Source organism: Cebus imitator, unplaced genomic scaffold, assembly GCF_001604975.1.
Source record: "Cebus imitator isolate Cc_AM_T3 unplaced genomic scaffold, Cebus_imitator-1.0 Scaffold307, whole genome shotgun sequence".
Classification (NCBI taxonomy): Eukaryota; Metazoa; Chordata; class Mammalia; order Primates; family Cebidae; genus Cebus; species Cebus imitator.
This window is the reverse complement of record NW_016107622.1, coordinates 116,147-143,800: the sequence shown is the minus strand read 5'-3', so window position 1 is coordinate 143,800 and position 27,654 is coordinate 116,147. Positions and strand designations below refer to the sequence as shown.

The 27,654-nt window shown below is 35.5% G+C and overlaps 1 protein-coding gene across 3 annotated transcripts in view; it reads right to left on the bottom strand.

Annotated features, from left to right (window-relative positions):
- The window catches only part of LOC108285795 (utrophin-like), a 199,427-nt gene that overhangs the window by 96,209 nt on the left and 75,564 nt on the right, over positions 1-27,654 (bottom strand). For all 3 annotated transcript variants that reach the window (XM_017503237.2, XM_017503235.2, XM_017503236.2), the window contains exons 4-7: positions 26,019-26,148; positions 9,376-9,644; positions 4,431-4,577; positions 1,076-1,154 (exon numbers count right to left, since the gene is read on the bottom strand). In XM_017503237.2, coding sequence (XP_017358726.1) covers positions 1,076-1,154; positions 4,431-4,577; positions 9,376-9,644; positions 26,019-26,148 — 625 coding nt within the window. The remainder of the gene's footprint in view (positions 1-1,075; positions 1,155-4,430; positions 4,578-9,375; positions 9,645-26,018; positions 26,149-27,654) is intronic.

The following is a 27,654-nucleotide window of genomic DNA, read 5'->3' as shown; positions in this document are numbered from 1 at the left end:
TAAGAGGAAGTATAAATGTAATCAATTAAGTTAGAAGATACAGTATTATTCAGTTGTCTCTATGGTTGCAGTTGCAAAAAAAAAAAAATCATAATTGAGAAATAAGCTTTGCCCTAAGTTTAAAGTTTAAATTGATTTTAAAGTTTACTTAAATTGAATTAAACTAAACAAATTGCTTTCTTACATATATTTGCCAAAGGAATTGAAAGGAAAGGAATTAATATTTACTGAAAGCATTTGTGTCAAGAACCGTGCTAGGTGCTTTGTGTAATTGGATACGCCTTGTCATTGAGTTCTCAAAGCAATCAGAGGAAATAGGTAATATGATATTTTAAGACAACAAAATCAACCTTCAGAAATTTACAGGTCTGGTAAGTAGCAGAATGAATGTTTAAACTCAGTCTGGTTGACTATAAATCCTGCGTTCTTCAGTATCCTCAGCAGTGTACGATAAATAAAGTAGGAACTCAAATTGGTTATTCAAGATCTCAAGAATGGTCCATAAATTTAAAAATTCCAGTAGAAAAATATTAAATAAAACTCTACATAGGTGGTTTGGCTAAATTTGCAATACTAGACTAGAAGAAAAGCTACATATAATTGCAGTGAGCCTAATAAATCAAAATCTTCCCACTTAAAGATTTATGAAGAGTGACTTTTTTTTTTTTTTAAGGTGCAGGTGTGTTTTAAACTAATAAGCACTTTTTAAAGAGAAAAATTAATTTAAAACTTTAAATATAAAACTGACTTCTTTATTATGAAAAAGTTCATAATCTTTGACTATGAAAAAGCAATGATGATATGATATTATGTTAGCTCTCCTAACAGACAGTCCAATGAAAAGCCATAGCTAAAGATTAATTCATTTCTGTTTTACTTTGAAGATTTCTCACTTGTTATTACATTATTACAAATAATAACCAATAAGTAATATTTTCATTGATGTTAATACCTCCTAACATCCATCTATCTAAACAAATATGTTTACTGCAAGGAATACAGCTTCTTGAATTAAAGTGAAAGAAAATGCTAATTCATTCCATTAATGCAACCAGTCCAGTTTATTACTACTTACTAGAGAGAAAATGCTGCGAGGAGGGTCCAAAATCTCTGTGGGCTTCCTGAAGCTGTTTAAGGCGATCGTCCACAGAAACCTGTGCACACACACATGCAAGACAGAGGAAATAATCTGATTCTGAAACAATGACTTTCATAATATCTTCGGTTTAAAGAATATAATAAATAAAGCTATTGCCCAGGATATGCTTGTTTATACAGACCCCTTCTCTATCTCTGGTAGCAGAGTAATGGTAAAAAATAAATAAATAAAAGGACTTCTTCTGGCCTCAAATAAGAGTAAATAGTGCTAGGCTCTTCTAAACAATTTATAGAAATTAACGCTTTAATCTTCACAATTACTGTAAGGGTTATTTGTATCATCATTTTACAGATTAAGAAACTAAAACACAAAGAGGCACCCAAGGAAATAAAGCTAGTGAGTGGCAACACTGCTGTTCATATTCTGGTCACACAGTGCCAGAATCTGTGCCTAACTGTTACTCTGCCTCTAATGTAGTCCATTGTCTCTAAAGCCTCTGAAGTCAAGACGTGGTCATGGGATCAGTGACCACTCATCTCTGTTTTCTAAGGAAGATGGTAAAAAGTGTTATGGGGAGCAAATGAAAAAGAAGCCTCAGAAACTAGATCGGTAGATAATAGATAGATTTTATATGCACACACACTCACACACATACATATTTATATAACAAAATAAATTATGTTATATATATAATATATTATAATATATAATTATAAAATATATAATATATATATTATATATTATATAATTATTAATTATAATATATTATATATATAATTTATTTTGTTATATATAAATATATATAATATATAATATATAATTATCTTATTATATAATATATATAACAAAATAAATTTCATATATTATATATAATATATTATATATAATTTATTTTGTTATATAAATATTATATAATAAAATATATATATTATATATATAAATTATATATATAATTTATTTTGGTATATAATATTTATATAACAAAATAAATTACATATATATTATATATTATATATAAAATTTGTTATATATATATTATATAATAAAATAATTATATATTATGTATATATATCCATTATCTACCGAACTAGTTTCCTAGGCTTCTTTTCCATTTGCTCCCCATAACACATATATAATATATATATATATACGTAGAGAGCGAGAGAGACAGAAATAAACAGTACATAGATAGTAGTTAGAAGGAAACAGTACATAGATAGTGGATAGTTATAGGGAAAGAATGAGTGAGGTGATAGAAGCTAAACAGAGAGTGAAAAGACATGTGAATATGCAACATCTTATTTTCCTCCAAATTTGTATCTGATCATCTCTACTTGGGGTTGAGATACATATTTAAGTTTGTAAAGGCGTATTAATGTACTCTTCATATTTTTTATACACATTTTTGGTTTTGATTTGGTTTTGTTTGTATAGACAAACTCTCACTGTGTTGCCTAGGCTGGAGTTTAGACACGATTATGGATCATGGTAGCCTTGACTTCCTGGGCTCAAGTAATTCTCCCACCTTAGCCTCCCAAGTAGTTGGGACTAAATGCATGTGCAATCATACCTGGTTAATTTTTTTTTTTTTGTAGAGAGAAGGTCTCACCATGCTGCCCAGACTGGATACTCTCTACCTTTTTTATGCACATCTTTGTTTTTCTTTTACTTTTAGAGACAGAGTCTCACTCTGTTGCTCAGGCTGGAGTGCAGTGGCACAAACATAGCTTGCTATAACCTCAAACTCCTAGCCTCAAGCAATCCTCCCACCTCAGTCTCCCAAGTAGCTAAGACTACAGGTGCACACACCACATGCAGCTAATTTTTAAAATTTTTATTTTGTAGAGACAGGCTCTTCCTATACTGCCCAAGCTGGTCTCAAGTGACCCTCTCACCTCGGCCTCACGAAATGTTAGGAATACAGGCATGAGCCACCATGCCCAGCTTTTTAAAAATACATGTTCTATAGTTAGCTCTCTGCATTATAAAAATGTAAAAGGTTACTAAACTGAGAAACTAAATGCAAATCAATAAAAACTGCATGCAGCCTACTGACATTTCCATTACCTTTTTCTAGTCTTGGTCTATGTAATGCTCATCATTGTTCCACTTAAAAGGGCAATCTCATCTGCAGCTGTCCTTAAATGAAACTGTGTATGTCTGGTTCCCTAGTCAGCACTCATTCCTTCTGGTTAACCATTTAAATTGCATTCATATGCACTTCGTTCATTAAGGCCAAAAAGCATTCAAATGCCACACTTTATGAGTGAAGAAAATATTCCTGCAACTCAACAGTGTAGCCTACCAGCATAGATTGTTCTCTTCTTGTCCAACCAGCAACTAACATTTGAGCTCTAGGGGTTACCAGCATCATAGATAAGGATGACAGAATACATATCTTCTTTCAAGTATAACATATTCCCCAACTTCTAATCTTTAGAAGTAGTGATAACAGAAACAGAATGGGAAGTAAATCAAGATGGACCATAAGAATCATCACAGGAAGATAACGAATTAGAGAAACAGAGCAGAATGAAAAAAAAAGAATAAAGTTCAAATACTTCTGTGTTCCACCCGCTAGATAACACATATAAATTTAACAGATTTTGCTTTACTAATCCTACATTATTAACATTCTTTGCAAACACTGAAGATTATAAAATATTATACACTAATTTCTTCAATTTCAATAAGAAAATGTGAACCATTGAGTGTTTTGATATTTGAATTCAGCAAATCTATTATATGATAAAATATTATATCTGTCAAATGTTTTTATGCACTACATCAAAATTGCATATTTAAATAAGGTCTAGAGTCATTAAACCAACTGCATTAGCTAAAATCTACGAAGTAAAGGTAAACACCACTGGTATAAATGTGCTATCTGGAAAAAATAAGGAAGACATATAAATAGCAACCAGTTAGAAGAAAAACAATAGAGACTTCCTTAATTTTTCAAAATGAAACAAACACACAAAAAAATACATGATGAAAGTAAGGAAAATGACTCCTTTATGAGCCACTATGTGAAAAATGTTTCTGTGACCTACCACAGGTTTCAATTACGGTGATTTATTTAACCTTTTGCAATTTTCTACAAATATCATATGAATAGTACATCAAAAAATTAAATTAAACTCTATAAATAAATGAGGCGTTTAGGTTCAAGATACCGAAAGACAAATACCTGATGTCATCACATGCCAAATTCATTATCAAATACCATCAAGAACAAAAGAGAAAATGAGAAGAGTGATGGAATAGCGAGATAGGGTTTAAAGGCCACCCGAGGTGTAAGCCTGCATTAGGAACGGGAACAAGCTGATACCTGTAAAAGTTTCCATCGCATATTAAGGTCATCTAGCTGGCGAGACATCTTTAGAGAGGGATGCAGGTCAAGTGGCGACAGCTGGCTGGATAAATCATTCACTGTTTTAACTTTTAAGTTGATTGGTGCAATTTCTTCTCTAAATGCCTAGAAGAACCAAAAAATATATTATTGGAAAAAAATATTACAAAAGCTAGTACAGTTGACCCTTGAATAACTTGGGTTTGAACTGTATGGGTCCAAGTATGCACACATTTTTCTCAACCAAACTGCATGGGTCCACTTATACACAGATTTTTTTTCAACCAAACATATGGAAAATATAGTATTTGCAGGATGTGAAACCCACGCCTATAGGGAGAGCTGACTTTCCATATATGCAGGTTCCAGGGGGAAATGTGGACTTGAGTAGGCATGATTTTTGGCATATGCAGGTGTCCTGGAACTGTACTTCAAACAAATGGCAAGGCCAGCTGAGAGGACATCAACTACAGCTGCCCACTCAACAGCAGATAACATAATTCAGGTTTTCAGTAACTTGGATGAAGAACTACAAAGTCACTGTTTATAACCCAAAGAATATAAATGTGTGAAGAGAAAAATTATAATTCAAACTCATTTAAATGATTCTGTATTTCCTTTCACATTTTTTATTACATGCAGTTTACTCTAGAAGATGTTTGTCATTATTTTCCATTTTACTGATATCTAATGTTGATTCTATTTTTAGTTTATATTCATATGTTCTTTTTATTCTGTTTTATTAACATAGAACTTTGAATATTTTTTCACCAAATGCAACAACCTGATTTAAACATGTTTCCACTTAAATTAGTGGCCAGTAAAAACAACTTTCCTAACCATGAAACCAGTGCCTAACATGGACTCAAGAAGTAAGGTCTGTCCCTGTTAAAATCATTTATAAACACTGTCCGTGGTTAGGCCTGGGTCAGGAAGAGTGGAGTCTATAAGAAAAGAGGGAAATGAGTCTTAGAATTGACAAATGCCACCTCTGAGCAAGGTCTAGAGTCACTAAAACAACATACTAAGAGCACTTAGAAGCTGTCATTAAGAGCATCCATATTCTTGATGTCCCCAACAAAAAATGGGAAGTTGCTTGGGAATAGACCCTCACTATTTAGCACAGGACTTGCAATCCAGAGAGAGAAATACTTTCTATTGAGAAAGGCCCACAGAAATGATATTTGAACAATATAAGTTAACACAGAATGCAGAACAGAACTGGGATACTAAAAGAAAAGTTAAGTTTAAATTAGTCACAAAATTATAGTTAATAATGTACCAAACTTAACTTAGAAGTAGGTGTTGTAAACATCCCATTAGCATCTGCCCTCAGGTTTCATCATTTCTACATTGTCCACTCTTTGTTGTTGTTGTTGTTTTTTTTTTTTGAGATGGAGTTTCCCTCTTGTTACCCAGGCTGGAGTAAAATGGTGCAGTCTCGGCTCACCGCAACCTCCGCCTCCTGGGTTCGAGCAATTCTCCTGCCTCAGCCTCCCAAATAGCTGGGACTACAGGCGTGCACCACCATGCTCAGCTAATTTTTTTGGTATTTTTAGTAGAGATGGGGTTTCACCATGTTGACCAGGATGGTCTCAATCTCTTGACTTCGTGATTCACCTGCCTCGGCCTCCCATAATGATGGGATTATAGGCGTGAGCCACCGCGCCCGGCCTCTCCACTTTAAGTGGGGAGGCTCTTTAAGAGACTTGAGTCAGCATGACAACTATGAAAGCTGGACGTTTGAAATCGGCACATATAAAGTAAGAAATATCACCTGAAACCTGCAGCTACCAACGTTTCAAAGACAGGGTAGAAGAAGAGAAGTGTACAAAGTCATGGGAATTGCTGATATATGGAAAGAGAGGAGGGGTTGAAGTAGTTTTTTTTCCACTGCTATAGATTTGGCATTTTAATAGATGACAAAATATGCATACACAGACAAACACACAAATACGATTAAATAAGAAGAGCAGTTGTATGGTAACAGACGTATTACAGGTGTAAAACATTCACAATTACTATAGAAGCACACGACAGTAGGAGGTGTGGGTTAGGGTGGGCAAAGGGAATTTTTCAGTCTGGACTTCAAAGAGGCCTGGGTCCCTCATATTCAGTTTGAGAACAATGACAGAATTCAAATCCTTCAAGGATTCTTCAGTCATGATTTTAACTTTATGCATTAATACTGTCTCCACGGTAGGTAACTTGGAGGACTTAAGACTTGCAATTAGCTTTTAAAATCAACATCTTTTTATTCTATTGGAGATTAAAATGAAATGCCAGAAAATCTTTTGAGATTCATATAATTTCAAATAATAATCAATTTTATTTCAAAAGATAGTAAACTTTAAAAAAATAGATTATAACTTCAAGACAGGCTTTAAAAATCTTTTGGAACAGAAAAGAAGTTTAAATTTTTCCTCTCCAAAGATAATGTTTCTCTATATAAGCCACGGGTAAAAACATTTAAAAAGCTTTGAGAAACAAGGTCTTTGTTTTTTGTTTTTCTTTTTATGGTCAGGTGTTATATGGCAACGAGAAGTCTTTCTATCAAGAAAGTTTATCTTTTGTTTTTGAAGAGCTTCCAAATTAAGGGGCTTGAGATAAAGCAAGTTTGAAAATGGTTTCAGAACTGCTGTGTGTTCTAATATAAAGAACCAATTTATCATGTTATGACTGCACTTTCCTATAACAGAATAGGAGGCTATGTGGCCTTCCTTGCCATAAAAACAGAACATCTGCTAGTATCAAAGGTGCTAACTGGCAGTCTGTTGGCAGGTGTGACTCCTATGCCCTTCTCTTGCCAGAAGGTGTGTATTCTGTAAATAAGAATGATTAACGATAATTTTAGGGAGTTTACATTATTTGATTAACCCCAAGGATTTTGTTTTCCAGTTGCTTTGACATATTTAATAATATTTAGCAAAACTCAGTACGTATTTTTATCTGACTATACTGTCAATGAGCTTTGGGGTATACTTTAAACCACATGTAACACGCCCCAGACTTTGAATCTATTTTACATGTCTTAATAAGACTTGGGATTTTATTGTCTTTTTTCCTAAAAAGATATTAAAATATTTTGATTTACAGTTTATTCCTATTAAAATATTAATTGTATTTTTCCTGGCTTCTACTTATGCAGAGATTTAAACAAATGGATTTGGATTTAGAGGTAGGTAAGTGGTTTAATCAAATGTGATTATCAACTCCCAAACTTCCGGGCATTTAATAACTCCAGGTACAATTCTTCACTTTTCCCCAAAAACAAACCATTCTGCACTATAAGCTGATGCTTTCAATTCAAATGGGTAAATTCCTGCTCTAACCAAGAAGTACTTTTGCAGTCCAATAAAACATAATTTTTGTGAACTGCTGACTTAAAGATTTTCAGTGTCTAAAACTATCCATTCAAATACAAGAAGTGTGCTGCTTCCAAGGAAGCTGTGCTAGAGGTTTTCTTTCCAATGGGTTATTTTAAGCTCAAGTCCATCCATGGAAATGATTTTTAAAATCCTAAGGTTTAAAATACTAGGAAGACGCCTCTTTAATTCAGAAGATAGCTGGATACCTGTATATTTACACTGAAAGATGGCAGACACCAGTACAACTTTTAGTAATAAAAAATGTTTAGCTTAAAATTTGATATTTAACTTTTAAAGCTTGAAATTCAAGTAGTTGATCAAAGTTGTGTAAAAGTTCTCTGCGATGAAGGAGAAGAGCAAGAAAAATGGAAGGGAAACTCTACCAGTTACTAGCCATGAGGGCTTCGGCAATTACTATCAGTTTTCTTATTTGACAAACAGGCGTAATAATAATACCTATCTCGTTGGGTTGGTGTGAGGATTAAGAGAGATAACTATTCAAACTAGCTAAGAACAGTTCTTGAAACACAGTAAGCCTCAGTAAATGCTACCTATTACTATTATGGTATCTATACATTTGTGTATTTACTTATGCAATTAACCTAGGTATTCAGGTAATTTTCCTAGATCTTCTCTCTCTTTCCTGTTTAGTTACATGCATATAAAGGGAGAATGCTATCCAATGTGTGTACACAAATGACATATATCTTCTGCAATAAAAATTCCATTCCTAATGGATACTGTCAGCCTAACATCTAATTTTTCACTGGCTTATCCTCTGATTTGATTCATGACTACCTAGTTTAGTATGCTACTATAAATCCTTCGCTACACTAAATCAGTTATTTCTCTTATTGCCTAAATTTTATCAACTTTTTATTTTCTGGCGATGTTCTAGAATGTGGGAACCAAAACGGACGTAACCATAGGTCTAACATCCTTAGTTTTGGGCATTCCTAACTACAAACAGAATTTATAGCTAAACTAATTCTTCATTAATATACTCACATAGTAAGATATAATTTATAGATGAGAGTTCCCAGTAAAAGGGTATGCTTTTGATTATATTTCTACCTCCAACCACCAATTTACAAGAGATACAGAATAGAGAGGAAGCTGGAGACTACACTATATAGAAGCAACTCTGAAAAATCCAGGCTCTAGAAATCAATACAAAACAAACAATTCAGTATCTTTAACAAATAAACTGCAAAGAAAAGAAAAGAGGAATAGAGGGGAAATCTGGAGATTAAGTTTTTTTTAAAAGAGGTAAATCTAATCTATATTGTTTAGGGATGCACCATTGGGTAAACAGTAAAAATAAATGTAAATTACAATAAAAGTTGCATTAGTTGTTATTTAATAACCCTGTTATTTAGGGGCAGGGTTGAGGGACATATGGAAAGCATCTGTCCTGACTCCTGATGGGTGGGGCTGCAACGGTGCTGGCTTTGTAACAATCCCTTATAACAATTTACATATGTGGCTCTCTTTATATGAATTACATTTAACAAGAAAATATTTCTTAAAAATCCTTCCAAGACAATGATGCTGACCATGATTTTTTCAATGTGATCTTGCAGCGAGTCAATGAGTAAGTCTCCCACGGGCTTCCAGCCATTTCGCACGGACTCTGCCTCTTTCATGTCGGCGTCCAGGTCGTCCATAGCTCCCTGTAGGTCTCTGAGTTTCTCCAAGGCCGTGTCCACTTGTTTCTGCCAATTGCTAGTTACAGCATTTAGATTTTCCCATTTTTCTTTGACTTCAGAAGACTGTTTGCGCATGGCTTTGGCAATCTTTTGGGCTCTCTCCTCAGGAGTCAATTCTGTGATTAAAAAAAAAAAAGAAATAGAATAATTTGGATGTCTGATTGCATATTCTTAATAGCCAAGTGTGAGTGTTACCAATGCTACTGAGGTGTACAGAGAAAAAGTAAGAAAAAATTACTCCTGGATAAAAATTGGCCAGGGTAAGAAAAAATTTCCCCATACTTCATCCATGAATTCTCTGCCACACCTAATCATACACTCAAAAGGAGAATGAAGCAGTTACTGAGATTCATAAATTGATCTGGTTTTTGAATTTTAATATATTTGTAAAGCCTGCAATGTAAGAAGATAACATAAGAAATAAACCAATTTTTCTTTTTCATAAATTTAGTTACATAAAACCCAAAGACACTTTGTCATTTTAGTATTTTCAAGAGAAATGGCAAGTATAATGAATGACAAATGACTATAAATTATAAGCTGAAATGCTCAGAAAATAAGATTATTGTGTTCCTAAAAAATAAATAACTGAAGGCAAATAACATACCTTAGATAGTGATAATTTCCAAGGCTGTTTGGCAGTTTATTTTTAATAAAGGGTATCATCTGCAGCCCACAAACACTTTAGCAGGAAAATAGCAAGATTTCAAGGACCTTCCTAAATATGTAATAGAACAAGGGGGCTTCTACAATGCCTGAAATACACTTCAGACAAAAAGAGCAGCCATAACACGTGGACAGGCAACAAGACATGGGCAGGGTGAGTCCAGAGGAGAATCAAAGGATACAGACAGAAATCAAAGTCAAGTTCAAAGCCAAGGGTTAGAAATATGAGAAATGGGGAGCTGGTAAGACAATGGCAGAGGAATGTGATAAACACAGGGGGGAAAAATCTCAAGACAGCTTAGAAAGGTCTCCAGCACAGCTCCACACTGCTGGGGCCTCTCTATCTTCTACACCTTAAAATACCTCCTTTCCTAGCTAGCTGGTTTGATGGTGGTGTCCGACTGCCCACTGCAAATAAAGAGGCAGCTCAGAAACATGCAATCAAGGTAAACTGTACATTAATTTGAGACAGAAATCATACTCTTCTTTGTGATAACAACTCATCTTTCAGTACACATCACATTAGCAATTTCTACCTCACCTCAAAATGTTCCAAATCACTTGTAAAATGATCTAAAGTTCATCAAACTTCATCCATCATAGATGAACTTCATCATAAAATGCACCGAAGCAAGCTCTCCTAAACCGTAACTTTCATCCTCAGTGTAAATTGGTCTGCCTGAGTTTATTTAAATATTATTTAAAAGCCAAGTCAAAGGTGATAAAAACACATATGTTTGTCTTTCTAAATTTCCCAAAATTCTAGGCATTGATATTTAGCAACCACAGAACTATGAGTTGTGCTGCTTAAGTGGTGGGAGTCTACAGAGAAATTTCAAAAATCTCTTGGCAGCTAAATTGAGGAGAAGAAGAGAAAACATCGCAATAGGTAGATAGGCTGAATATACTAGTACAAGATAAATAAAGAAAATAAGTAAATTAGAGTCCAGGCGTGGTGGCTCAACGTCTGTAATCCCAGCATTTTGGGAGGCTGAGGTGGGTGGATCACCTGAGGTCAGGTGTTCAAGACTAGCCAGACCAATATGGAGAAACCCTTATTCTACTAAAAATACAAAATTAGCCGGGCGTGGTTGTACATGCTTGTAATCCCAGCTACTAGGGAGGCTGAGGCAGGAGAATCACTTGAACCCAGGAGGCGGAGGTTGAAGTGAGCCAAGATCATACCACTGCACTCCAGCCTGGGCAACAAGAGTGAAACTCCATCAGAAAAAAAAAAAAAAAAAGAAAAGAAAAGAAAAGAAAAAGATATCTATAAAATGATAAATATATAACACATTTTATATATTTTATATAAATATAAAATGCTACGTCAAGACAAAAAAATCATTCTTAGTCTCATGAGAGGTTGTAACTTTTATGATTAAACACCTGTGTCTGTTAATAAGTTACTTGGGCTTTTTCAAAGATATATCAAGCATCTACTACTGTAAAAAAAGAAATACACGACTCATTTCAGAACGGACAACTTAATTATGATAATTTTCCTCAGATAAAGTAAAAACTCGTTTTGTCAGACATCAAATAACCTGGCACGAGGAGGCCCATGGCTTCTTTGTCTTGCAACAAAACATTGTCTACTGCCTCTGACGTTTCTGTCTTTCCTTAATGCAAAAATCTATTTATTGAGCAGTTCTTGTGTGGTATTTATTACATAATCCCCACTCAAGCAGCTACTCAGAAGAAAAGAAAAGCTCTATGTTCAATTCACCATCTGTCTGCCAGAAAGGAAACATATTAACTAATCACTTTTGAGTCAAAATAAGAGTTTCCCAGTGCAGCAACAATCCCAGCTGAATGCATACTGTTAAGCCAGACACAGAGCAAAGTAAAAAACAAAGCAAAAACTTTCCAGAAGTCTGTGAAACACATAAGAAGCAGCAACATGTGAAATATGAAGGTATAACTATTTGGGGTAAAATAAATAAATAAACAAATAATAAATAAATTCAAACATCAAAAAGGCAGAAAAAAATTTTTTAAAAAGGCAAATGATCGCATTCTTTAAAAAAAAAAAAGCCCTCTCATTTGAAAATCAAAGGACAAATGTTACTTCAAATTTTCTGAACAGGTATTCTGTGGTAAATGCTAAAGCCAATGACCTACAGGAGTAGAGAATCCTCTCCACCAGAGAGGAACACGGGTGTCATATTAGAAACCCTGACATTGACGGATTGAGTGAGCTTTTAAAGCTGGTGAACCAGGGCCCCTCCCCCGAAAGGTACTGATTTCCCTGGTCAATGTCAGGTCTGGCATGAGAGAGGTCAAAGCTCCCCAGGTGGTTCTAATAGGCGGTCAGGATGGAATGTGGCTAGCCTATTGGCATATAAATTGATTTATCTGGACCATGTAGCTGAAGCTCACGGGACATTTCTACTCCATTGGGTTCTGGCGTCAACCCCACGAGCAGCACAGCCACTAAATACTGGAGGCCAGAGAGTAAATGAAGCTCAGTGATAAGAGGGTCATCTAATTTGCATTGGAAAGGAAGTAAGAGAGGCTAATGCTAGAAAAACCGAAGGAAAGAACAGGAGAAAACCAAATAAATTTGCTAGCAATTCTGAGACCAGGAGACCTTTTTTTCTCTATGTCACTTTCCTACTCTCTAAAGTGTGTGTGTGTGTGTGTGTGTGTGTGTGTGTGTGTGTGTACAGGCACCCTATCACTCTCCATTCTCCTCCCTTCAGGTCCTCCCATTGAACTGGCCAAAATCTGAGGGTGGAATTACATTTTAATTTTTATTATATACATATACACTCAACTACTCAGAAGAAAAAATATTATTTTTATATATAATGTACATAAATAAAATTGTATATATATAATTGTTTATATATTAATATATATTTAAAAATTATATATATATACATATATATACACAAACCATTTTTTTAAGTCAGGTTCTTGCTTTGTTGCCCAGGCTGGAATGCAGTAGCATCACCATGGCTCACAGCATCAAACCCCTGGGCTCAAGCAATCCTCCCATCTTAGCTTTCTGAGTAGCTGGGACCACAGTTATGTGCCACAGTGAACAGCTAATTTTTTTGTTTTTTGGTTTTTTTTTTAGAGATGAGGTCTCGCTATGTTGCCCAGGATAGTCTCAAATTTCTGGCCTCATGTGATCCTCCTACCTCCGTTTCCCAGAGGGCTAAGATTACAGGCTTAAGCCACTGCACCTGGCCTGTTACTTATATTTTTGTATGTATTTACATTACATATTTATATATTATAGATTATAAATATTATACTTATTTTATATTTATATTTTATAATTTTAACATGCCAATTTCTTTATTGCCTTACAAAGATATTTAAGGCAGCACAGATAATTATCTTTTAGAAAGAAGAAATAGGAAGAAGACAAAGGAAGAGGGGAAAGAGGAAAGATAAATCCTGAGGTTTTCTGTTATCCAATTAGCTTAACTTCTTCAAATATGCAAATCAGTAGCACAGCATTGATGCTATGCTCTCCTTTATATGAGGAAAAAGACTACAACATAATTCACTGGAATGCAGGTGGGAAACCAAAGCTGGACCAGGAACAGGGACTAGAATTTGGAATCAGCCCTGCTCCCATTTTGCTCATTGCCCCTAGGCCAGTTACTTGACCTGCCCAGCCCAGTTTTATCAAGTGCGAACCCTATTTTCTCATGCTAGAAAAATATTTTATGTCATGAGTCTATTTCACCTCAGTTTACTTATGTAAGAAGGTTGAGCCTCTGCATATCTCAAAGAAATCTTAATAGTAGAGGAAAAGAAAACCTTCCTTTGGGTGCTTATGCAAAGCTATTTTTTAAACTTTAAAAAGGAAACTATTTGGTAGAAATTATTAGAATCAGCCCAGTGTTATTTTTAATAAAGGTTTCCCATATGTATTGTATTTTCTTTCTCAATTAGGATATCAACACTTATCTCCATTGCGGCTTTTCTACTCTTAAGTTTTAAAGGCCAATGTCATGAATATTTCCTTTCTTTCCATATCGATTTTACAATAGCCAGTCTAGAGATTGGTATGTCCTCAGTATATAATTACTTAATTGAGTTGGACTGAATAGAATTTTTAGTCCTCCTTTTTATTGAGAATATTCAACTTTATACTTTTAAGGGGACATATTTTTACTTCATTTTCCTTCCTCCTTCTCACATCTGTGTAAAGCACTTATAAAAAATTACTGTGAAATAGAAGGATCAACCTTATTAAGTCCTTTCAAGTATGTAATTCCAAATACCTTATTTATACTATTTGCTTTTTTTGCATGTATCTATAATCTTACTGTTTTATTCTACCAAAAGATGAAAAGGAAATAATACAGAAAACAATCCACAACTAGCATTTTTACTGCAGTTTAGTTGCATAGCATAAATGCTGTGATACTAATTTGCATATCTGAATCTTTTCTTGGTAGAAGAAAAGATTAGAAGATTGTATGCTAGTTCCAATACTAACAAGTTACATAATCTTAGATACATTCCTTATCTCTTTCAACCTCAGTTAATATATAGAAAGCTACGGGCACATGTGTGGCACACAGTCGGCTCTTGAGAAAGGTTACTCTTTAATTCCTTTTGCCTATTTTATAAGTAACTCTGAGAGGCTTAAATATCTGTAGAGATTTTCACATAAGCAAACCAGGTTGATTAGTCAACCAGAACTCAAGGGAAAAGACTTGACTCGCTCTCTCTCAATCTCTCTCTTTCTTTACCCACCTATTTCTCTCGCTCTCTTCCTCGTGACCAAAAGATGTTTCTGATTAAAACACTGGGAAGTACATTCTTTTCAAATTTTCTGATGAAATGATTAGGATCCATTTAATAGCCCTGAACTGTTCAATCAGCGTTTGAGAAGACCCTGACCTTTCCTACTCTGTACAATAACTGATGACAACCAATCATTATGAGCCAGATTACAAGTACATCATCAAGTGCCATGGCTGATTTGTGCTTCTAATTAAGTCCATCTAATAAATTATAAGGATGACAATAACGAGAGGCTACTCAGAGCAGATTCACCTGTTAATATGCAGCCTAAATCTTTCAATATGGATATGATAAGATGGCATGGATTCATCCACGCTGCCAGTGGACTTCTCAAATTCTTTTTTGTTTAAATAAAAAAGAACATAGATATATTTAGGGAACATCAAGATCTCAAAAGTCAATAGATTTAGGGACTACCTTCCAGAAATATTCAGTGCAAGGTATTAAGAGAGGGAACACAAATGGAAGGGAACTCAGAATATAAAACACACTGTGGAGGGAGCTATATGGCACCACTGACCTGAAGTCAACAGAGGCAGAACTGGAGTCTAAATACATTCAAGGTTTACTCTTCCTGTGAAGTGGGTCAAAGTAAATAAGCCCAGCACTGAGTGGAGGAAGAAGCAGGGGCCAACCACTAGACAGATGCAACTTCAAGGAAAGAAGCAGGAAGAGCAAAGAGACCCTGGAACAGACAGCCAGGGCCTCGCTAGGCAACCTGTGATCTTTCAACTTTCTTTATTCAGGAATAATCCCTGAATTTCCTCCAAGTAGTGACAGTTTTGCAATTTATTCAAGTTAATTCATTTGGGCTGGACATCAACAGATGGATCCTTGGGGGCAGGCAGGTAGCACTAAAAGGAAAGGAAAAACTGAAAATGTTTCAGGAGAAAAAAATCTCTGTTTTGCCCACCTTGGTATCTCCAGTGTCTAGACACCCTCTTGCAAAGAGTAGGCAATCAAAATGTACTTGTTAAGTGTATAAATCGATCTCTGTACAATATCTTGAAATAGAAAAAGAAAATAAAAAATAAAATTCTCCCCTTTCTCCTTTAAGAATCAAAGGACCAAGTTTTGGATTCAAAGTCTTTTATTTCTTGCCACATGACTGCTCAGTCTCTCCCCAGGCTGCTTCCCAGCTAAACACAGCCCCTAGTGATTGATCAAGCTACAGAGAAGTTTGGAGCATTCTATCCATGTTTTGCCATTCTTATAAGTTAAGTATGGCTTATGTTTATGTACTGCCAAAATAAGTGATGAGAATTTATGCCTTTGCTAGGGTTACACTTCCTAAAAACCAGCAAAACCTCTAATTCATTCTTCAAAGATTCCAGCTTTTTACTAAGAACAACAATCACAAAAAATAAGTACCTTATGCCACATTAAAAGAGTTTAGTATCCTCCTGTCCTTTACGTTTAAATCAGAAAGTAATGTCCCAGATGCTGATTACAATAAAATACACACATGTAAACTATTGCCATCTTTTTATGAGGCAAATGTGATTTATGAATGGCTGTCACACTGATTAGAGAACATAACAGATGGTAAACAATTAATTGAAAATGGTATGCCCATCAAACAAATCTTTCTCATATAATTGTTCATGAAGACTGTTGTTTACTTCAGTGAGATTTTATTACTATGGTAGGAGTTAGCATGAAAAAAAGAATTCCAAATTTTTACCCAATCGATGGGCTTACTCAGCTGGCTCAATATATTTTAGAAAAGTTGAAGCCTAGATGCATTATATTCATACAGATATTACAGAACTTTTATTTGTGAAAAATAACATTACTGCTCTCTAGTTAAGAACATTGGAAAAGAAAGTAACATTATATTTTTCTGTGCTTTTTCATGCATTACAGCCTTACTAATCTAATTTGGACCTTGAGACGCTAATGAAATTATTGTCGTGGTCTAAAGGCCTGAAAGCAATTACTTATACTTCAAGTTTTTATATGAAAATTAAAAAGAGAAAGTCTAAGATTGCCTAGAAACCTTTTCCCTTGGTGTCAGGAAATCAGTGAACTGTTTATGATTCCATTATGCAACGTAGTATTTCAGTGAAGAAAGACCAACAGCAGAGTCATAAACATATTCAATTGCTGTGTGAATTATTTTAAAATCAAAGAATAGGGAAAATAAAATTTTGTTTCTATTGAGTATCTTGAAATATGAATGATTATTGAGGTAGTTTAAGATAGTATACTATGACAGTTAAGAGCATCAGGTTTTGTGACATAAGCCTTTGTTTGTATTTTGGCTCTGTCACACAGAAGACAGTGTGCCTCTAAGCCTCTCAAACTCTGTTTCTTCGTCTGTCAAATGGATGGTAAGTCTTCACCTCAGGAGTTATTATGAGAATGCAATTAAACAAGGCAGGTAAGTTTCTTGGCACAGTGTGTGGCACATGGTCAGCGCCTGTGAAATGCTGGTTTGTTGGGAATGTCTGCATTTACTGTACTAACATTTTTCACTTCCCCCTTCCTTTATGGGAATGGACACTTCCTCCATTTAGCATGATATTGTGGAGAGGGTCTGCCCAATCCTAAAAGACCCTGAGTCCCATGTTATTCAAGCCGAGTCATCCAGAGCCCTCTCCTAGAATGTTCTGGATCTAAAGAAGGGTGAGTCCTTCCTGGTATGAGGTTGTGAGCTATATGGTCATAGGAAAGCTAAGAAAATGAAAACCTGTGCAGAAAAGCAGAGAGGAAGACATGGAGAAAAGCCTTCTGGGTGGCATTCCAGTCCCTGTGGTCAGCTACGTCTCTACTGTGGCTTGGTTATGGAGGCCAATGCCTTCCCCCTCACACCAACACTTAGGGAAGCTGTAGGTCTGTCATTTACAGTGAATGAGGTTCCAATTAATAAAGCTGTTATGAGGAAAACAAAAGCCCTGGGAGAAAACACCCATTAGTTTTACTAGCCCAATTACTTGTATTAACTAGTGTGTAATTTGTCCTCATTTTACTACATACAAGAAAATAACGTTGTAACCTTAAGATATATGGAGAATTAATATAAAAGTAACTTCTTCTCAACTATATAATAATTTCAAATCTTCACTCATTTACTGACCATGAAATTTTATTTGTGTAAGTTTTCTAATGCTGGCATAAAGCAGACTGACATAATCAACTGAATATGTCACTTGTCACTTCTTTGTTATATCATAAAAGATATGAGATTTCACAGAGAAAAAAATACTCAATACTTGGCTTTCTATAATATCAGGAAAAATTAAAAAAAATTAAACAGTATACCCTGAGTTAAAATATTAAATACTACTAAATACACATGGCCATGTGTCAAAGGACCAAAGTGGAAAACATTAATCCACACACATTTTCATCTGAAAAATTATTAATCCTTCATCACATATACATTCATACACAACTCTATAAAGTCGTATATGCATATACACGCATACACAACTACACCCACTACGCTCAACTACACACGTACAACTACGCTAAAGGAATAGCTGGGTTTTTCTATGATTATTAAGAAAATATTTAAATTAAGCAAAATGACTGCACCAGGCTGAAACAGAAATGATATTCAGGCAACTTAAATAAAATCGTAGTTGTAATAACAGTAATGCTTTGAATGGAATAATTTTTAGAGATTATTCCTAAGGAAACTGATAAAACAAAATAATGCAATCTCTTTTTTAATCTGAAAAAATCAAAAGCAGAGTATAGGTGTTTTCTCCATACATATGTATACAACGAATTGTGTAATATTCTAAACACATTTAGAGCTGAAATATCCTATAAAATTTTTAGCAGTTTTATTTAGTGATTGATACCTTAGCCTTAAATCATAAAATATGTTTCATGGGGGGTGCTTGTACATGCCCATGCCCGCCTGCTTGCATCTGTATGTGGTGTGGAGAGAGGGAGATCGAGAGAAGGCTCCAACTCCCCTGTGCAGATCTGACTTTTAAACTGAACTGAAGGTAACGAACAGGTGAGAAGGCACAGGTATTCCCTAGTTCCCTCTGGAGGTTCGGCAGTAGGGGTGAGTGAAGACTGTTGTCTTGCACAGCTTCATTGTGCAGCAGTGTGGTTCACACAGGAATTCTGATCTGGGACTAAGAACAGCCAGGGGAGATTAGCAGCACAGGGAGAGACCAGAAAACACGGATGCAAGGTTAAGAAACTCCAGACACTGAGAGTCAAGGAGGAGCAAGGAGGGTAGGGGCCAGACGGCCACTATTGAACACGGATAGAGGAGATAAAATTGAAGGGCTGAGTCAAAAGCCAACCAAAATCCAAAGGTTAAGGGAGTCACTGTCAGAGACGTTTAGGGCTCTAGTCTTGCATCGGCCTTTCATTAGCTGGATGACTTTGGTCAGCACCATAATATCTTCTTGGCCTTTGTGTTTTTATTTTAAAAAAATCATACTGTTTGATCAGCTTAATTCATTGGGAAAGACAGGAGAATGAATATGAAAGTGACTTGAAAAGCACCAAAGACAATGCAAAGGATGAGAAATTGATTGTTGTACTGAGATACTTTCTAACACACACAAACTGGGGATTAAAATCAAATGAAAAACAGTTCAATTGCATTAAAAGGAAAAAGTATACATTGATATGATACAAATTAAATGAAATTAAGTATTTCCATATTGCTCAAACAAGAGACGGGGACTACTGACAAAGCTGTGAACTCTGTAATATTTCTACAACAATTCAGATAATTTTAGTTCAGTTAAAAATCATATTTACTTACTGGCCATTTATAAGCAGAAATGTGAGTAGCTGAGTTTTCTAAAGAGCTACAGTTTACCCATTTTGCCCTATTTTTTAATGGTTACCATTTTGGAAGAAAATTTACTAAAATATAATATAAATTCTTATGCCTTCTCTTAACTGATTTATATTCTGCCTTCAGAAATACACACACCATAATTCATAGCTTCAGTTTTCTTTTACTGTTAAAAGTCCCAAAGACTACCTGGTTTTGTTTTATTTTAGGATTCTTGCATATCTCTTTATCATTTCTTTCTCCTCATTGCTGTCAGACTGCTGGAGTCATTTCTCACCACTAATCTTTGTCCCTGTCCTATCACTTCATTTTGCTACTTACCCATCATGCACCAGACATCAAGTTCATATAGTCACGCCAGTGTCTACAGTAGGAGTTAATATGTCTGAGAGGTACCTGCGTGCCTTTCCCATGATCTAAGAACAGGATCTGCATTATGTTTTCCATACAATCTCTATCTTGGTTGCTCAGATCAGTTTATTATACCCTCTCAGATTCTCCTTCAAGGAGGGTAGTCACTGAAAAAAGAGGGAAGTGCTGAGCTTCAGACACAGACATTGGAAAACACATCGAGAGAGACAACAGGGTGCCAGGGAATCATGGCAGAGAGCTCGGAAAGGGAAAGTGGCCAGGAAGACACAAAGCCCCAGCAGAGCCAGCAGGAAGAGCAGCAGCTGCACGGATGAATGAGGCAAGTGTTGGAAATCAGGTCAGAGGACCTACAGGCGGAAAACCGGGAGGGGCAGCGGGGCAAAGGCAAGGAAGATCACTACCTGCAGAACATCGTGAGGAACCTGGCTTCCAAGGAACCTCAAGAGTGGAGTGAAGAGAGGCACGAGGTGGGGCTGGATGGAAAAGCTGAGGCCAAATCACTGTGCAGCTTTCTGTGCCAGGCGGAGGAGCTCAGACCCTATGGCACGCACTACGGACAGTTTTTACCCCAGGAAACCTCATGCCAGGTTTGTGCTTTAGGTTTATCATTTTAGTATTTATGTTAATGGAGAAATGCCAATTAAGAATGTATTGAAATAGGCCTAGCAAAAGACTGGTACAGAAGGACCTAATGTGGTATGGTCAATAGTGATATTTAAATATTTTAAAATACACACAACACTATAATTGCTAATAGAAAAAAAATTTTAAAGGAGCTGGAAGAAAAAAGGCATTGGAGATAAAAATCATAGAGAAAAGTATTTTCTAGAATGGTTAAAGAGGTGACTCCGTCTTGGCATGTCCTTATAGCATGATACACATCACATAATGTGATACACTCACAAAATGCTTAATAGAACCAGAAAAAATATCGCTTGATTTCTCCCTGATCTAACCTCTCCAACATTGAGTACTTCAGTATTAAACAGGATAACTAATCTTCAAATGAAATGCCTGCTATTTCTAATAGCAGTTGTACATAAGCCATGGTAAACAACAAAAGTATAAAAGCTACTATGGATAGTTTTCTTTCATTTATTTTTAACAACAGGTAAAACCAGCCAGTATTACAGAAAAATAATATCAGGAAAGGAGGCAGAATGAAAATTGCTAATAATAAACAAAAAAAATACCCCATAGAGCTAAACTGACATGACTTTTTTTCTTGACCACGAAATGTAGTATTTAAAAAATGGGGCTTAAAACATCTGAATGTCATAGCAAAATAAGGACTCAAAAGCCAATATCTTTTTAACTCTTACATGACTGACTACTGAGAAGAGTCTAGAATAATGTGGAGTTTTAGGGATGAAACACTTTTTACTGCTATAAAGTCACTTTTTATCAACTTTGCAAAGTACTAGGGAAGCAAGGAGACAAGAAAAGCCAACTGAAGGCAGATCTTAAATTGATAACATGAGACAAGGGAACTTCTCATTTTTTCCCTAAGCTTAAAAAAAAAAAACTGTACTAGCACCTTCTTTCTTGTTGTATGAAGACACAATGAGAATTCTGCCTGACTGTCCAGGTCCTCGATAGTCTGAACCCTTCAGCACAGACAAGCACTTCATCCCCATTTCCCGTCCAGGCACAAGACTGGCAGCCAGGCCAGGGCGTGTACTGACTCGCCAATATACAGCTGCTCTCTCCTTATGGTTGAGCTGTTCTGCTAAGGATCTTGTCTCCCAGCATGGCCATCCCTCTTTCCTGAACTTAATCACTTCCTACCTGTCCATACCCCTAAGACTAGCTCAGGAATCAACCTCTCCACTCTGACCCTCAGAGTCCTTCTCTCCTGGAATGCCCACATCACTTAGAATACTCAGGATTCAACTGAGTGCCCGAGTATAGACACTTTTACACTGCTTGCTTTCTTACCCTCTGCGCTAGTTTTGATGTCCCACTACATTGAAACCTTCTCAGAAACATGTCTCATACTTCTTTATCCATCTTGAACAGTGCTCAGCTCACACATACATTCATTTAAAAACTATGTAATTCGCACCTACCATGTGCCGGATAGTATTCTAAATGTCACAAAATACAGCAGTAAAAAAAAAAAAAAAACAACCCTCTGTCTTCATGGACCTTACATCTATAGGGAGTGGAACCAAAGGGACAATAATAAGAGACCAGATCAGAAACGTAACATGGCATAGAGTCTGTGAGCCATTATAAGAATCTGACTTCTCTGAGTGATATGATATGACTAATATATTCAAATGGTCCTTATGGCTATTTTGTTGGAAGTCTCAAATAAGGGAGCAAAGGCAGAGGAAGGAGATGAGTTAAAGGAACCTGCAATCATCCAAGTAAGAGATGGTGGGGCTGAGACCAGGAGAGGTTAGTAGACATAGGGATAAAGGATCATATTCTAAGTACATTTTTAGTATATTGATGACAGGACTTGCTGACAGAATGGATTTGAGTGACAAAAGGCAAAAAGAGCCAATAGTGGCCCAATGGATTTTAGCCTGAGCAACCCAGAAGCTGGAGGGAAATGAGGTGTGATGCAAAGGCTGCAGGAAGAATGGACTCAGGGTGGCTAGAGAGGGCAGGGGTTTCTTGACAGAAATAGGAAAGGAATTCCATAAATGTTGAGCGTTTATTCTAGAAAAGTTGAGGTTTATTTCCATTTCGTCTTAAAAACCAATAATCCAATCACTCTACTGCTGATAATATCAGTTTCTCCCATCTACAATTATTCTTTATAGACTCAAGGTTGTGAGAAAAAGCAAGTACTGATGAGTTCAACTCTTTCAAAGAATTTTCTACAGTTTGGACTTACTTTCTTTTTTTAAATTTTGGTGGATACATAATAAGTGTATATATTTATGGGGCATATGAGACATCTGGGCTCATTTTCCTTGTTTTTAAATATGGTGGTGATGGCAGGGGGAGGGGTGAGAAAGGAATCATTGTTAACCATCTAGCTCATAAAAATTTTATTGTAATAGATTGTATGTAAGTCACAACAATAACTAATTTTTTATACTACTTATTTACCCAGGCAGTCATGTGTTCTTCATCAAACTTTTATTGACTGCCTGATATATACAGGCACTGCATAGGTTGTAAAATGATCAAAACTGGATTCCTCAACTTGGGGCAAGTAAGGAAATTTTAACATCTGAAAATCGATACAAACATGTTAGATATCCAACAGGACTGAGCTGAGACCTGAGCAGTTCCTTTCTCCTGATGGACCTCAGTTTTCTCATCTGTTAAGTGAGTAGGCTTGGACTGGTTCATCTCTAAGGCTCTTATCCATTCTAATATCGTACGTTAAGGACATAAGTAAGCCTTAAAACACACTTTTTAAAGAACTCCAAAATATGGAAGAAGAGAATGTAGCAGGTCCATGACAAGACAGTTCCAAAATCATTCAAGGAAGTAGATTGATTATGGAACTATAAAAATGGTAGTAAAAACTTTGTTGAAAAATCAGGAGGGCTTCAATTACAAAGAATTTTAAAATAAATATTATGCTAGGCTGGGCACGGCAGCTCACGGCTGTAATCTCAGCACTTGTGGAGACCAAAGTGGGAAGATGGCTTGAGCCCAGGAGTTCATGACCAATCTAGGCAACACAGTGAGATGCCATCTCTACAGAAAATTTTTAAAAAGGTAGCCTGTAGTTTCAGCTACTCAGTAGGCTGAGGTGGGAGGATCACTTGATCCTAGGAGGTTGAGGTACAGTGAGCTGTGATTTCACCACTACACTCCAGCCTGGACAACAGAGCAAGACCCTGTCACAGATAAAATAATAAAATAAAGAAAACAAAATAATAAATATCATGCTGGAGGCCAAGATTGTTTTTCAGTATGCAATGGAAATTCAGGCAAGATGTATAATCATGGGAGAAACATGAATATGATTATGTGAGATTTAATTATCAGTAGTAGATGGAGGAGAGAGAATAGATGGGCAAATACTATGTGTTGCACACAGACAACAGAACAGTGCAGTGGGACAGACACTACCAAAAGTAGCAACAGATTCTGCCTACAACTATTCCAGAACTAAACACAAAAGGCTGAGAATGCGGAATTAATGACAGTATGTGTGTGCACGTATGTTGTATGTATATGTACATATGAATATGTGTATAAATTATATGTAACAGAGTACTCAGAAGGAATAATTCTTCAAAGATAGAAATAACAAATACGAGACTAAGGACAGTGGCTCACGTCTGTAATCCCTGCACTTACAGAGACTGAGGCGGGCGGATCACTTGAGGCCAGGAGTTCCAGACCAGCCTGGCCAGGATGGTGAAGCCCCATTTCTACTAAAAACACAAAAACTAGCTGGGCGTGGTGGTGGGAGCCTTTAGTCCCAGCTATTTCAGAAGCTGAGGTGTGAGAATTGCTTGAACCTGGGAGGCAGAGGTTGCAGTGAGCCGAGATCACGCCACTACACTCCAGCCTAAGTGACATAGGAAGACTCTGTCTCGAAGAAAAGAAAAATAAAAGAAATAATAATTGTGAGTGATTTGTAGACCACTGGATTTGGTGAAAAGTGGGAAGACTCAACAATGACCTAGCTTCCTAGGAGGCCAACTGGAAAGATAGGGAGACCACCAGCAGAAAATAAAAAGGAATGCTAGGCAAGTTAAATGTACTGTGTGTGTGTGCATACACACACACACATATACAAATAGTTTCAGAGAGTCAAAAAGATTATGGTCTTGATGGAAAATTTATTTGGACTAAAGAAGGTTCCTTGAGAAAGATTTAGTAGGAAAATGGCTACCTGTCCATATGTCTGATCCAGTTCCAGCTGCAGTCAAAGAAAGCATTTTCCAACTATGCTTCCCTTACAAGTAATAAATGTTCATGATTTACATTGCTGGACACAGCATGAGGCAATCTTTCAGGTTTGCTGTTACTATGTGAAGCGAATGATGAAAAACGATTTGGAATGGCATGTTTATTTTTAAAAATGAATCAGAATGATTTGATTGTCAACAGTGAAAAATCACAATGAAGATATATATTGGACCCAAAATTCATTACATATTTTCTCTTAAGTTTACTATGTGAGATATTGCTATTTGCTAGTAGGGTAAGTTACTGTTCCAGTTTTAAGCTAAAGTACATAAATGCTACAGGTTGTTATTTTTAAATTAAATAGATGCCACTGTCGGCTTATAAGAGAAAAATATTTTCGTGCCTCATTTTTAAAAGTAATCTTACGTACAGATATTTAAATATTTTATATATTTACCATTTTAATAAATTTCTTCTACTTGCAATTATTTATCACATAACACGTTTAAATATAAGAAATATAAATTTTTGCTAGTAATTTTGCTAGTAAGGTAGTTATTGTTTGAGCTGTAAGCCAAAGTAAATAAACACTACAGGGTGTTATTTTTATATTAAAGAAATGTTGCCTGCTTATAAAAGAAAGGACTTCGGTGTGTCATTATCAAAAGTAATCTTACTTATAGATCTTTAACTGTTTTACATATTTACTATTGTATTTTAATAACTTTCTACTATTTGCAATTATTTATCATGTAACTTGTTTAAATATAAGAAATATAAATTTTTATTTCTTATAGAAATTTTTATAGTTACAGTATACTTTTTAGATCAATCTATATTTTCTGCAATTTCCTTCAAAATTGATACTGAGGTATATAAAAATTTTATTTTTTTAGTTTAAGAATCTAGATATCTGTTAAATAATGGTATATTTGATTAAAGCAACACTTGGAAGAAAAGATTTAAATATCAGATCCTAAAATGCTGAAAGGAAATTTCCTACTCGACTTTGGTGTTTTTCTTCTAGCATGTGTTTTTTATGATGTAGCAGAGAAACCAGTCTCACCTGTTTTTGATTGTAGGTTTCTTCTTGGTTCTTCAGGGGCCTCAATTGGCTGATCAGCCAAGAAAACTCGGGCCTGGTCGACAGCGTTCAGGACGGAATATTCTTTCTCTTTTAACTCTCGTCTCAGGGCCTTTCGAAAGAGAGGCAAAAGTTGAGTATGTAACCTCATGTGTTCACCAAATAATGGGACAATTTCAATATATTCAACCACTTCTGACCACACTTATCAAGAAAATGACTAATAGCAAGCATCTCAGCTAAGTTAAAAGCCAAAATGTAAATTTTAGAGATATGAATGAAGAAAAATAGGAACAAAGGCAAAAAGATAATTTCTGTAAAACTTAAGTATGCAAAAAAAGAAACAGCGTTAAAATATTCACCTAAAGGAAATTGTTACAGTGTATTTGAACTTACACAAAATGTACTTTTAGACTTTTCACTGATGTCAGATTGATAAAATCTAATAGCCTGTGCTAAGATACCTTTTTTCTTATAAGACTACAAAAAAAATTATCCAATGATACAGAGAAAGGTAATTTCACAAGTAGCAATGAGATCCTCAGAAGTGCTTTACAATTTTTAGAATACATTAAGGAAAAAAAATGAAGAGACAGTAACAAAGTACATACAGAAATCAAAACTAATCCAAAGACAGCACATATAAAACAGTCTCCAATTATCTTAAAATATGTTCCATCTCTCATGCTGAGGCAATTATCATTTTTCCTTTGTGAGGTTTTTCTTGCAAATCTATGATTCTGAGAATAGTTTCCCTTTAGCATTTTTGTTCTCTTAGGTGGAGCTAAACTTTCACCCCTACACCTATGAAAACAACAAAATTCCTTCAGCAACTACTGCAAGACAAATGAAGATTTTCTCAGGTGCAATTTTAATGCTGTTGCCAAATTGAATTTGTTAATATTGTTATCCTCTTAAACATCTAACCACCTCCTGGCTCTAATATTTTGCTTTCAGTATAGTTCCCTGGCAACCTATTATGAAAAGTCAGACTTTTATTTCCTAAATACTGAACTTTCATTGTATTTTAGAATGAATAAAATCTTTCCTTTTGAAGACAACTAAATTTGTAGTAGTATTTGACATAACTATGTTGGGATGCTAGAGTATTTGCAGGCAAGAGCCTTTTCTTCCACAGTCAATAAAAGGTAAGAAGGAAAAAATCTAGAAATACCAGAATAATCATCTTATGTAAAAATATGGATCTAAACAAAACAACAACAACAAAAAAAACCACTAGTAATGAAGTTGACAAAGATTAATGGGCTACATTTTCTATATCCAGAAAATCTCATGATAGCCTTTATGAAATCTAAAGATTCAAGGAGGATTTAGCAGTAAATCAAGAATAATGATTAAACAAGGCCATGAAGCATGCACACACACCCGTCACTCTCCCCAAGTACTACTTAAGAAACCATTATTCATGATAATTTTCCTACACGCATATAGAGAAGATAAGTCATAATGTGGTAAGAGTACTGGAAAGTGCGCTTGGGCTAACCAAAGTGTAGCTTAACCCTCACAGGTGGGAGGAATGAGAACAGCTGACAAGAACTAGTGAGAGATGGAGTGACAAAAATGCTATTTGTTGTGTGTTAGTATTGTAAACATTATT